The following is a 12,562-nucleotide window of genomic DNA, read 5'->3' as shown; positions in this document are numbered from 1 at the left end:
TGAAATAATCTCCTGTATATTCAAATTGTTTTTTTTTACTTTGTCAAATTTCCTATTAAATATCCACATAATATTTGCATATAAATCTTACATTGTGAAACAAATTAAACCAGCATTCCTGGGTTTAAAGTTGCTAATCCTCTTTTCTAACAAATTCTTTGTTCTTTAAAGCACTGGAATTTAATTTGCTGTAGACTATACTTAGATTTATTTGTAATGCTTGTCTAAGAATTAATCAGCCAAACAGCAGTGTCTGCTGTAGCTTGATCTTTCATTTAGCACTTTTTTTTCCTCCTACTATAATAAGCAGCTTATAGAGAGTGGAAGGTGTGAGGGAGTGAGTTTGGGGTTCCTGTCTGCACTTGAAAAAAGTTGGTATAGGCAGGCAGAAACATTTCCCCCTTCCCTCATGCGTTCACTCACAACTTTATCCAGAAGCTTCCAAGCCAATATTTTAGATCCCTTTGATAATTGAGCCAACCCTGGCATTTTCAAGCACATGCCAGTGTCCAGAGACAGCCTTACCCCAACCCCACCAGGGCCCTCAGCTTACAAAAGCAAATACTAAGAGTGAGAAAAGGGGTATAGGAAGAAATGTGATAAATAAAGGCAATTGTTCAATATTGGCAACTTTAAAACTTGTGGGCTTCAACTCCCAGAATTCCCTAGCCAGCGTGGCCTAGTCTTAAAGTTGCCAAGGTTGGATACCCCTGAGCCAAGGCACACAGACAGAGGTGGCATCTGGATAGTGGCTGCTGTGATAGGCAGGCAAGAGGATTATCATTCCACTGCTAAGACTACAAGCTGTAGTGAACAGCATATCCCTGTTTCTGCTTGGAGCGTTGCTGCAACCTCAGTAGCAACCAAAGAAGGAGCAATCACACTGAAATAGCACCTCATCCTAATTACGACAAGAACTTTTGAAAAACAAAACAAAGGTTTTATGCTACTTTATAGACTTTTGAGACTTTCATTTGAATTGAGCATTAAGACTGAGAATAAAAGAGTCCTAGACTCTTTTATTAGTATTAGGTGGTGACAACCCTTTGTAAGTCCTAGAAGGATGGAGCAATATCCTTTTGGGGAAAGTGTATATTGGGTACACTTTTGCTATGCTATGATGTGTCCAGTCCTTGGAAATCAAAGAACCCTCACAGTAGGTGACCTGATCTATATAGGACTAGTATAATTATCTAGTTTTGATTGAAATTTTGCTGATTGAAATGGGCTAAATCAGTTGCATTTCTCCTTGCCCCTAACCAGTGGTGGGATTCAGTCAATTTGCACCACTTCGGCAGAACTGGTAGCTAATTTTTTGTTGCCCAGGCCCAGAATGGACTTCCAGAAGCAGCATTCACATAGAGAACCGGTTATTTACATATTTGAATCCCACCACTGCCTCCAACTCAATACTCATTTACTACTTACACATTAGTGAGAAGAAAGGTGAGACATTAATCTTTGGAAAATGTTAAATTTAGCTTTGTTTCAAACGGGGAAAAGCCTCCAAGGAATATTTTTAATTATAATGTGGTTTGTAAATAATTGTGCAGAAAGAACACATGAATTTAATGTTAATTTTGCTCAGCTACACTATCTGATTGACAAGTTTAGTTTTAAACTGTCAAAAAAGTTACAAATTAAAGGATGGATGAAAATTTAATCATCTTTTAAAATAGGTAAGGTGATTATTTCCCTCCTCTCGATTTATGATAGGGATAAAATGAAAGAATATTTTTTCTGGGATTAGAAATTTCCCAAAAATTTATTTCACTAATCTTGATGGTTATATATTACCTTAACAGTTGCTAAGAAGCAGCTATGAAAACATACTTGTCCTCATATCCTATTTTACTTGGAAGCTTTCTGAATGAATCTGGCTGACCTCAGTGCCGTACTGAGTATTAGAACTGGGAGACCTATTGCTTCTTAGGGAAGACCATTTCCTTCTGCTGTTTGGTAAATGCTTGTTGGTATCATTATCACTTGGGTGCCCTGTTCTTCATATGTCTAAATCTGATATATTTGTTTTGTGGCCTATACAAGAAGTGCATGTCCTTGGTGTGTTTATGCTTCCCCCCCTTCCTTTTAATAAACACTGTAGTTATTTATTTATTTCAATTTTATTCAGCCTTCTGTTTAATAATTCATTTACTTTACACACACACATACACAGAGAGAGAGAGAATCTTTCAAGTTTAGCTTATTTATGCTAAGTAGAATGCATTCAGGTAGTCATCACTTAATGACTTTGTGCAGTGACTTGCTTATGAAAGTGCTGAACCAGGAGATTTGTAATCAGTCCTTATAGCTGTGATCATCACAGTGCTGCAGTCATGTGATCGTGATTTGGGCTCTTGGCTATCAGCTCACAATTATGAGGGTTGCAGCATCCTGCACTCACACTTGCAGTCTATACTGCTGACTTGTGATAAGCAATGTCAATGGGAAAACTGACAGAAGGTTGCAAATGAATGTAACAACTAGGCAGAATTTGCTTAAATGCAGCAAATGGAATTTCTGCAGTTGCCATTATAAATTGGTGAAGTCATATAATAATAATAAAGTTGGAAGAGACCTTAGAGGTCATCTAGTCCTGCTCAGGCAGGAAACCCTATACCATTTCAGACAAATGGCTGTCCAGTCTCTTCTTAACAACTTCCACCTGTTGGAGCATTCACAGCTTCTGGAGGCAGGTTGTTCCACTGGTTAATTGTTCTAACTGTCAGAAAATTTCTCCTTAGTTCTAGGTTGTTCTCTCTTTGGTTAGTTTCCATCCGTTGCTTCTTGTCCTGCCTTCAGGCACTTTGGAGAATAGCTTGACTCCCTCTTCTTTGTGGCAACCCCTGAGATATTGGAACACTGCTATCATGTCCCCCCTTGTCCTTCTCTTCATTAAACTAGACATACCCAATTCCAGCAGCTTGAGATTATTTTTCTACTTTAATTTGAACAAGATATGGCCATGCCAATCTGTGAATCTGTGATGGAAACATAAAAGGTGTCCTAATTGCCCCCCTCCCCCCCAAAAAAATGTTGATAGGCAGAAGAGGTAGAATAGATGATAGATAGCTTGGATTCTAGTAACATATTTTCTTATGTGAGAGTTAAGATTTTTGTTGGAAGAAGTGAATGGTTGATAAACCTGAATCAAGACAGTATGTGTGCTGTTGAAGATTTCTTGATTTAGTATCATAAAATGGATTTAATAGTTTTGATCTATATTAGAAATATTAATTTAAGTGGAGCTTTTAAGTCTCCTGAAGCAGCACAGCACATGAACCAGAGAACTGTGCTAAAGAAGGGTGACATCATCACTGGGAATCTACCTACCACAAAGACTATTTGAGGAATTGGAGGAATGAGACTAGAAAGACCAAGGTTTAGAGATTTGAGACCAGGTCAGCTTGATAGAGAATGCCACATTTAACTATTTATAACAGCACATCAAAGTATTTATTGATTCATATTTTTCATCTCATTCTCTTATACGTCTTGGGGAGTTCTTAAGGATTTGATCAAAAAATGTAAAACATTTCTTGAGATTTATTTCTTGCTGTTTTATTACATTATACAGTGCTTATTTTCATTACTATTTATTTTATATTTATTTTCAGTACTATTCCTTTGCAAGATTATTTATTGCCGGATAAACCAATTCTGGCTTACTTTTTACTGATAACCAGGAGTGCAGTAAGGAAGCCTGGGCTCCAGATTTAAAGTGTATTGCAGAGAGAACTTTTTCCCATACTATAACTTATTTTCTTTAAAAAAAATATTGTTTTTAAAGTTGTAAGTTCTAAATACACTCTGAGCAAGCAAATAGGGGTTACTTCATTTGTAAAATAAGTTCAAAAGAAATTTCCCTCCTCAGATTATTGATGCGGATGGATAAATATATGTAGATGGCAGCATGGTTGGAACTAGTGCCTGTACACAGGGCTAGATTTCAGCATGATAATTGACTTCATGTGTATAGAAGAGGGAGAAGTAGAAATATGTTTTTGATATATCTGCATATACAGGTAATCCTTGATTTATGACCACAACCGAGTCCAAAATTTCTGTTGTTAAGCAAGACATTTGTTAAGTGAGTTTTGCCCCATTTTGCAACCTTTCTTGCTAGAGTTGTTAACTGAATCACTGTAGTTGCTAAATTGTTAAGTGAATCTGGCTTTCCCGTTGACGTTGCTTGTCAGAAGGTCAGAAAAAGTGATTGTGTTACGCCATGACATTGCCAATGTCATAAATATGAACTATTTGTCAAGAATTCAAATTTTGATCACATGACCATGGGAATAGTACAATTATAAATGTGAAACATGATCATAAGTCTCTTTTTTCAGTGCCGTTGTAACTTTGAACAGTCACTAAACAAACTGTTGAAAGTCAAGGACTACCTGTATATTAAACCATGAAGACATTAAAATATGTACTTAAAGCTTTGTTCTGGATAAGGGATTGGTAATCATTTATTAATAATGGGAAATACTTCTGTATTTTGATCCTTGCAAGACTGAACAGCAGGGAATGAATCATCTGCTTCATGCAGTTGGTGACCTAAAATAACAAGAGTTTTATGTAAACTTATTTATATAGTTTAAACAAGCCCATTTTATCAGATACATGGAATGTTACCACTCTCTCCAAAAAAATAACTAAACCTTCATATCTTTTGGCCTCCTTCCCCTGGAAGAGTCCTCAGAGTCATATAATTGGCCAACATGTTTTTATGACAGGATGGTCCAAAGGTGCTTTGGCTGGCACACAGTTTTCAGCTTGCTTGGAAAAAGGAAGGTTTTGGTTCTATACCCCTCAGGTTATACTGTGTTATTACTTTTTTGTTAAATGGGCAGGCATATAAATAGAACGAATAAATAAATAAAATAATGAAATGCCAGTGAACATGTTGCTCTTTCAATAAAATAAATAGAATGCTTACTTTCTCTTTTTGTTAGTTTCTCTGACAAAAACAGCAATAAAACAGAGGCTCCCTTAATAATTATAAAAGCATCTATAGGTAGGTTGGGAGAGATTAACACGATACCAGAGAAGTAAATGTCATAATATAGAAAAACATACTTTTGACCCATTAGAAAGTAAATATGTCTGAAAATTGCAACAAATGGTTAAAAAGTAAAATTATGGGTGAGAAGGAAAAGCTATAAAATTATATTTATCTTTATAATTTGTGTTGGAGTGATTAACAACTTTAAAAACCCAAAATTTATTAAAATGCAACACATAGTTATCTACAATCTATAATAAAGTGTAGATCAATGTCATAATTGAAATGTTAAACTTATTTTTGAAAATGCAGTAGGTTAGAGGTAAACTGCCAATACAGACTACTGTGGCAGTCCAAGAGATTTAGTTAATCTGACCTAGATGTTCTTTTAATAATTAAGAACACAGTATATATGAAAACACCTCTCCATTTCAAAATGAAATGCAAGAACATTTGTAGTATACTAATTCAGTGGTCCTTGGCAATGATTGGTGCAGAGTAATTTCTTAAGAGAAAAGGATTGGCTACATACACTTTTTCAGCATTTAAAGCTGTTTAGATAATTGGCATTTGGAGCATAAGTAATATTGAAAGTTGGAGGTGAAAGCTGAATCCAATTTTTGCCATATCACAAAGGATATTATCTGCAATTTCAAGTGGAATATTTCTGTATAATGTTAACGGGCATACTATATAAAATGTTAATTTTATAGTTCTCGCTGGGTTACTTTTTCTTGTATATTCTCATCAAATGGTTTCAGAATGAAATAAAAGCAATAATTGAATGAGCTCTTTTTGTTGTACCTGCTTGCAAGTATAAAGTGAACTATAAAATAATATGTGAACATTTTTTGTTGATCGTATTTGTCTGATAAGTCATGTTTTATTCTCTTTTGAATCTATATGTGAGAAGGAAATTAAATGCTCAGATTTTTCCAAAATTTTGTTTAAATGTTACTGTGGCATTGTTTATTAAGTTTGCCTACTCACACTTCAATTTTTTACCTATTGGATGTTAAATAACATACACTAATGATATTAATAGTAGAATAGGAATTTAGCAGTAACATTTTAACTCTAATTTTTAATTTATTTTAATTTTAATTTTAATTTATTGTACAGAGGCCTTTAATTTTAATTTTATCTTAACTTCTGTATTTATTGTATGTTATTGTTGTTAGCCGCCCTGAGTCCTTCGAGAGATAGGGCGGCATATAAGTCCCAATAATAAATAAATAAATTAATAGATAGATGGATTTACAGAGTATTCTGAAGAGGTTGGCTGCAGAATATTTTTCATGCTTACTGGAAAACATCCAGTAATAACGGGGGCTATAAAGGAAATTTGTTTTTGAAAAAATATTTGCTCTAGTAAGAATAGGACGGTTACTAAACCCTACGTATCTTTTCATTGTGAGTGATTATTGGGAAGTGACTGTCAAGAAGGCAGACATGCAGGGAAAAAAGTTTGTAGTTGTATTGGAGAATTCTGAATGCTTGACTTGAATTGTCAAAATGAAATATTTTTTATTTTTATTTTATTTTACATCCCCCCTTTATTGTGTACTCCCCATATCCAAATCTCCTTATATCTAGTGAATCAGAGAGATGTCTCTGCATGAACCACTTCCAAATATTATTTTGTTTCCCACGGTTTAAAAAATGCCCAATTTGCTTATATTTCGATCAAGGATATTTTCCGTACTCTCTACACGGTGGGTGGGGGGCCCCTGCAAAATTTTTCTCTAGCGTTTTCTCCTCAGGTTGTGCACTGTTCTCTTCTTTCTTTATTGTTGTTACTACTTTTAAAGTTGTATGTTACTCAGAGTCTTTGGCTACCTTTAATTTTTAGAAATAAGTTTAAAACACCAAATATTTTTTTATAGTTTTGTGCATGAAAAACAATTTCAAATTGAGCAATATGTGTTCTATCAAATTACCTTATCTTAAATGAATTTTATCAATAAATAGGTATATATAAAATTGAAAACTTTAATAACAATTAAGGTAGTCAGCATCAGTAGGCTAATCTAAGACATAAACAGTCAGTACAAAAAACTCTATTTATTCTTCAGGACAGAATATTTCAAGGAATAAGTGCTTGAAAGTATAGTATTTATATATATCTTCTACCTTAACATGTCAGTTTAAAGCCCAAATATCGATACCATAAATTTCATTCTAAAAATAATTTTTGTTTTTGCTATTTTAGAATAAGAATTTTTTATTATAATGCCCAATAGGGGTTCAATTGGCCTTTCAGGAAGCCAAATTACAAATTTCATATTAATAATTCATTTTGAGGAAGTTATCCTTAGAAAACAAGTACTTAACTAATTTTGAAATCTTCTTTTACAGACACCAGGCTTAAGAGCAAAACCAGAAAGATTGGAATGGTTTGCAAACAGATGTATTTCAAATAATAATGTATGTATATTATTAATTTTGGTTTGTGTGTATTGATTCAGTAGAATTTCATCGTATTACTATCAAATCATTCAACTCCAAGAACAAATAGATTACTTTCTGCAGGGATCACTGAATAGTATTTAATCCAGTTTCCAGGTGGCAGTATTGTAATTGCTGTGATTAGTTATTCTTTATTTCTTATCCTTTACATTACTGCTTCTCAACCTTGGCAACTTTAAAATGTGTGGACCTCAAGCTGTGAAGAATTCTGGGAGTTGAAGTTCATATATCTTAAAGTTGCCAGGATTAAGAGACATTGTTATAGATCAGACATGTCAAATTCGCAACGTCATGTCACGTCACGAGACATATTGGGATTGTTTTGCCATTACTGGCAATGGGGTGGGCGTGGGCCGGCAGTTTGACACCCCTGTTATAGATGATGTTTAAGGCACTATTATTTTCCCCTCATTCCTTTACATGAATTGTGACTATTTCTGGACAAAAAATAGCTATTTCAGAATAATGAAATTGGAGAAGGAAATTTAGACCAGCATGTCTAATTTCCTGCTGAGTGCAAGAATCTTATAGAAAGGCATTTAGGTTTGTCTTGAACATATCTAGAGAAAGGGAGTTTCCCTATGGAATTGCGGTTAATATTAGAAATGTTTTTCTGATAGCGTCTCCCTTGCTGTAACTTAAACTAAGGATTTTTTTGTACAGCTACTCCTCGATTATGAACGTAATGGAGTCTGGAGCCTGAGTATTCTTTGGAATAAAATGAATGTGAAAACTCCCTGCATATCCACTGAATTGTCATGCAGTCTAGCTCACGTTTACCCAGTTTATAAATTATGGTGTCCTTGAGTACTCGTCAAATACTTGCAGGATTCTCTATATCTTGAACTTTCTTCCAAAATTATTAAATTATTATTATTAAATCCTTAGGCAGCATCATTTGTTCCAATATGATTAATAAGGATAACATTATCAGTGAACATGATAAGACACTGATATTTTTCTGTCATATCCCTGATCCTTGCTTCTAGCAATCAGCATACTTCGAGACTCAGTTAGTCTTGTCAGTATATGCTTATTTCAGTTCCTTGCAGTAGTTAATCACCAACTGCCATGACTTTTTGTCTTCAGGTTGCATCCATTGTGCCTTAAAGGATTACTCACCTGTAAGATCCGAAAACTATTTATGAATTCCAGTAGTGCTTAATATCTTCTGGGTTTTTCCCCAATAATTGTTACTCTCTTCTACTGCACATCTTCCAGTTAGACTTGTGTTATTGGTAGAGAATTACTTCGCAGTTAGTTATTTTTTACAAGAGCTTCTTTTCTGTGAACTCAAAAATTTGCATTCTTGTTAGCCAAAGCTCCTTTTTTCCCCCTTCAATATTTCTCAAATATTCATCCCGTTATTTTCAGGCAGGAAGATAAACATGCTAGAAGCATTGCAAGTCACAATTATGGATTTGCTCTTATCATTTTCATTTGCTTGATTTTTTTTCCTCTTCTATTCAATCATGTTTGATTCTCAGAAAGTATATGGACAGTTTTCTTGGCAAAATTTGCCAGAAGTGGTTTGCATTTTCTCCTTCCAATAGCTGAAAGTGACTAGTGAAAGATCATCTAGCAGGCTTTGTGCCTAAAGTGGGACTAGAACTCACTGTCTCCCAATTTCTAGCATGATTCCTGGACCATTACACCAAACTGGTTTTGTTTTTTTGTTTTTTTAGGGAACCATTCATAATAGAACTTGTATTCTTCTTGTTGCCCTGACAGCATTTCATTTTAACAAAGCACAAAATCTTAGAGAAAATGTTATGAGACTCACTTAAACTCCCCAGAAAAACTTCTGTTACCTCATTCAGAGTACCTCGAATCTGGAAATTGGGTGGCATAACCTTAGAATAGATCTTCTTGCAATTGTTGCTGATTTTTTCAGGAAGCAGTGATTCACTAATTCTTGCTGAGTAATTAGAAACCCTTGCTATCAAGAGATTATCTTTCATCCCTCGAAGCTCAATGAACAATCCTTCAGAACATACACCAGAACATACACATTCTCTCTTTCCGTTTTTGCAAAATCTTGCTAGTTCATAAGTTAATGGACCTATTACTACCCCTGCTACAAAACCCAGGCAAAGAGGAGCACGCTATCTCCCTTTATCCCTTTGGAACGTTTACATGATTAGGTTTTCAGATTACTTCTTCCTTCAAATTCTTTGCCCCTGGTTGATTCCTCTCTTTTGTGATAGGTGACAGGAATAGCCACAAGTGATGCCTCTTGTATCTTTCATAAAAGCCCAATGAAGTGCTTTTTTCTTGCTAGTAATGTCTGATACCTCACAATGTGTAGAAGTGAGGGGAAAAATGGTCACTACAGGTTGTGTGAACTATATTGGTTTAAGAACTCAAACTTTATGCTATACCTATTTTTAAAAAGTGCTATCTATGTATTTAGACATTGGAGCAGCTGCTGGCATGTTAAACCAAAAGGCAAATGAAAGTGGTTTCATTCTAAAAGAGAATATTTGAGGGGCAAATATATGAATAGTCTTAATGCAAATATATGAAAATTGCTGTATTATATATATTTATGTAATACGTTCAGAAGCTATGTAAGCCTTTTGAAATAACTGCATGTTTTGAATATTTTTATAGTTCTTTTTGTTTGCATGTATTCTAAGAATTCATAGATTATGAAAATTATTACTAAATCATTGGCCCATATTTTGAAAGCATGTGATTCATTCATTGTTATTTTCTGTTAATCAGTTCTTCACATTGTCTATATATAGACCATTTGGGAAGTTGTATAACTGCCCAACGTAAACAGAAAAAATATGAATATTACAATATATACGTTCTGTTTTTATTTTATAGGGCGAGAGCTTGGAAGCCATGGTAAATCTGACTCAAAACCTATTTGATTGTGATAGAGATAAGATGTATTATTCTCTTTTATTATTACACCGTAAGTAAAGTGACCAGTTTTATTTTATTCTAACAAGTGTTTCATAGCCTAGAGTCTAGACCAGGGATCAGCAACCTGAAACAGTGAAAGAGCCACTCGCAACCGGTTCCCTCACAAAAGAAAAAACTGGGAGCCGCAAAAAAATGCACACATGCGCAGAACAGGGTTTGACTGAAGAGTGGAGCCAAGGCGAAATATGCACCTACCCTGCATATTTGAATTGATTGGTTGAACTTTTTTAGCCCCACTTTTTTTTTGGACTGCACATGGCAGAGGACTGGGAGCCGCAGGAGATGGCTGAAAGAGCCGCATGCGGCTCTGGAGCCACGGGTTGCAGACATGTGGCCTAGACTTATCTATCATAGGAATATAATTGCTAAGCATACCCGCAAAAGCTAATGCAACTGTGTAAGTAGCATGAGAAAATAGATATGTATCCTTATAATCAACTAATTAAAAATAAAAATGTAGAAATCACCAAGGCGATTACAAGCATAGAACTTCCATATACCAGACCAGACTTAAATAATACCATCCAGTATTGCCTGTTCTAAAAGGTTACAAATCTCAGAAACCAGTTCTTAACTGGAAAACGCTAAAGTTCAACTTGAGGCCTTCAGTGTGGAAAACATACAAGATAGGCTTCTTCTCCGTATTGCTCAGATAAAAAGAGGCTTCTGTGTCTAGTTTAGCTTCATCACAAGGACAAGGACAAAAACAGGTATGGAGGTAGACAACACTAATATACTTTTGGTTATCTTCCCTCCTTATACATTGCTTTTAAGAGATTCAGAAAATTTAAGAAAGCTGGAATCTGAACTACTTTCTTCCATATATTATCTAAATGGGCTGGTGACAACCATGGTTGTGGATTCTGGTTAGCCACAAGCATAAAGGTCTGCATTTATACTTGTTTACATTTGTAACCATTTTCCTCCAACGGAGGACCTTCATTGGGCCTTCAGTTTCCTCCTCCTCCTCCTTCCCTTGCAGATTCTGTTGGCTGGTTTAAAGATCTTGGCATAACACTACCTTTCCTTCTTTCTGACCAATGTGCATATATTCTATTTTTTAAAAAGACACCACAAGAAAAATTAGGTGGCATTTTTGCATTCATTTCAGCAACTTGTCCATGGGTGAAATATTCAGTGTGTTTGGGCTGCATTCCAATTTACCAGTCGGTTTCTTTCTTTCAGTTCTAAAGTATTAACTTGAATAGGGAAACATTCTACAGTTGGCTTACTTTGGTTGAATGATAATTGAAGGTTTTTGTAAACCACCTATTTTCTTCTGCATAGGTGGTATTTATCTCTTGAGAAGTTTCTTTAAAGAAAGTTGCCATTTCCCATCATTCTGTAGTACTAAACCATGTTTCAGAAATTCAAGAAGTGTCTCTGTAATTTCTCCCTTTACTTTGAATTGTCTTGTTTTGCTGTCTGCTAAAAAAATGTTCCTCTTTGCTATATGCATAATTGCTTTCAATAGAAGATAACCAAGTACACTCGCATTCTCCCAAGGAATAACTCAAAGCCTTTAATAATCTTACCGTTACGTAGGCAACTTGTTAAGCTTTTGAGGAAAATGCTATAAAATTGAGAGCCTCATAGCACAGGGTGACTGTACATTCAACTCAGGGAGATTTAAATTTGGCAGGCATGTTAGCTGAAATTATTATTTTGAAAAAAAAATCAGAAGTTCATATGTATTTGATGTACTGTCAAATAGCTTTACAGCTTTTATACATAACGCTTTTAAGAATGTATACGTTACTGTTCAAAGTTGGAGCAGTATAGCTTCACATTGGAAGTTCTGTTAAACTAGGGGTAATTACAAAGGTAAAACCAAGAGCAAATTATTTTTTAGAAGTTCTACTGAACCTTTTTAGATTAGCTATAGTTTTAGCTGAAACAAAATCCTGAACATTTTGGCTGTTTGGGTGATTTGGACAAAATAAATTCCAGAAGATTTGACAGGATATGTAAGGCAAGGCTGGGACATATCACCCCTGTCCCCTCCTCATATTAGAACTGAGGCATATCCAATCCCCTCATACACACAGTTCCTTCTTTGTTTTCCCTTGGCTGCTTCTGCCACCTTGATGTGTGTATTCCACCGCCCTGCATCCTCTCCCAATCTGTATGAAACAGTCAACGTTCAGT

General features: G+C 35.0%; 1 protein-coding gene across 2 annotated transcripts in view; it reads left to right on the top strand.

Annotated features, from left to right (window-relative positions):
- LRPPRC (leucine rich pentatricopeptide repeat containing) overlaps positions 1–12,562 on the top strand; it is a 97,991-nt gene that overhangs the window by 59,557 nt on the left and 25,872 nt on the right. For both annotated transcript variants that reach the window (XM_081312979.1, XM_081312978.1), the window contains exons 25-26: positions 7,367–7,435; positions 10,313–10,403. In XM_081312979.1, the coding sequence (XP_081169105.1) occupies positions 7,367–7,435; positions 10,313–10,403 (160 nt within the window). The remainder of the gene's footprint in view (positions 1–7,366; positions 7,436–10,312; positions 10,404–12,562) is intronic.

This window comes from Vipera berus (assembly GCF_964194415.1).
Source record: "Vipera berus genome assembly, chromosome: 1".
Taxonomy (NCBI): domain Eukaryota; kingdom Metazoa; phylum Chordata; class Lepidosauria; order Squamata; family Viperidae; genus Vipera; species Vipera berus.
Note: the sequence above shows the minus strand (reverse complement) of the source record. Positions and strands in the feature narration are given on the sequence as shown.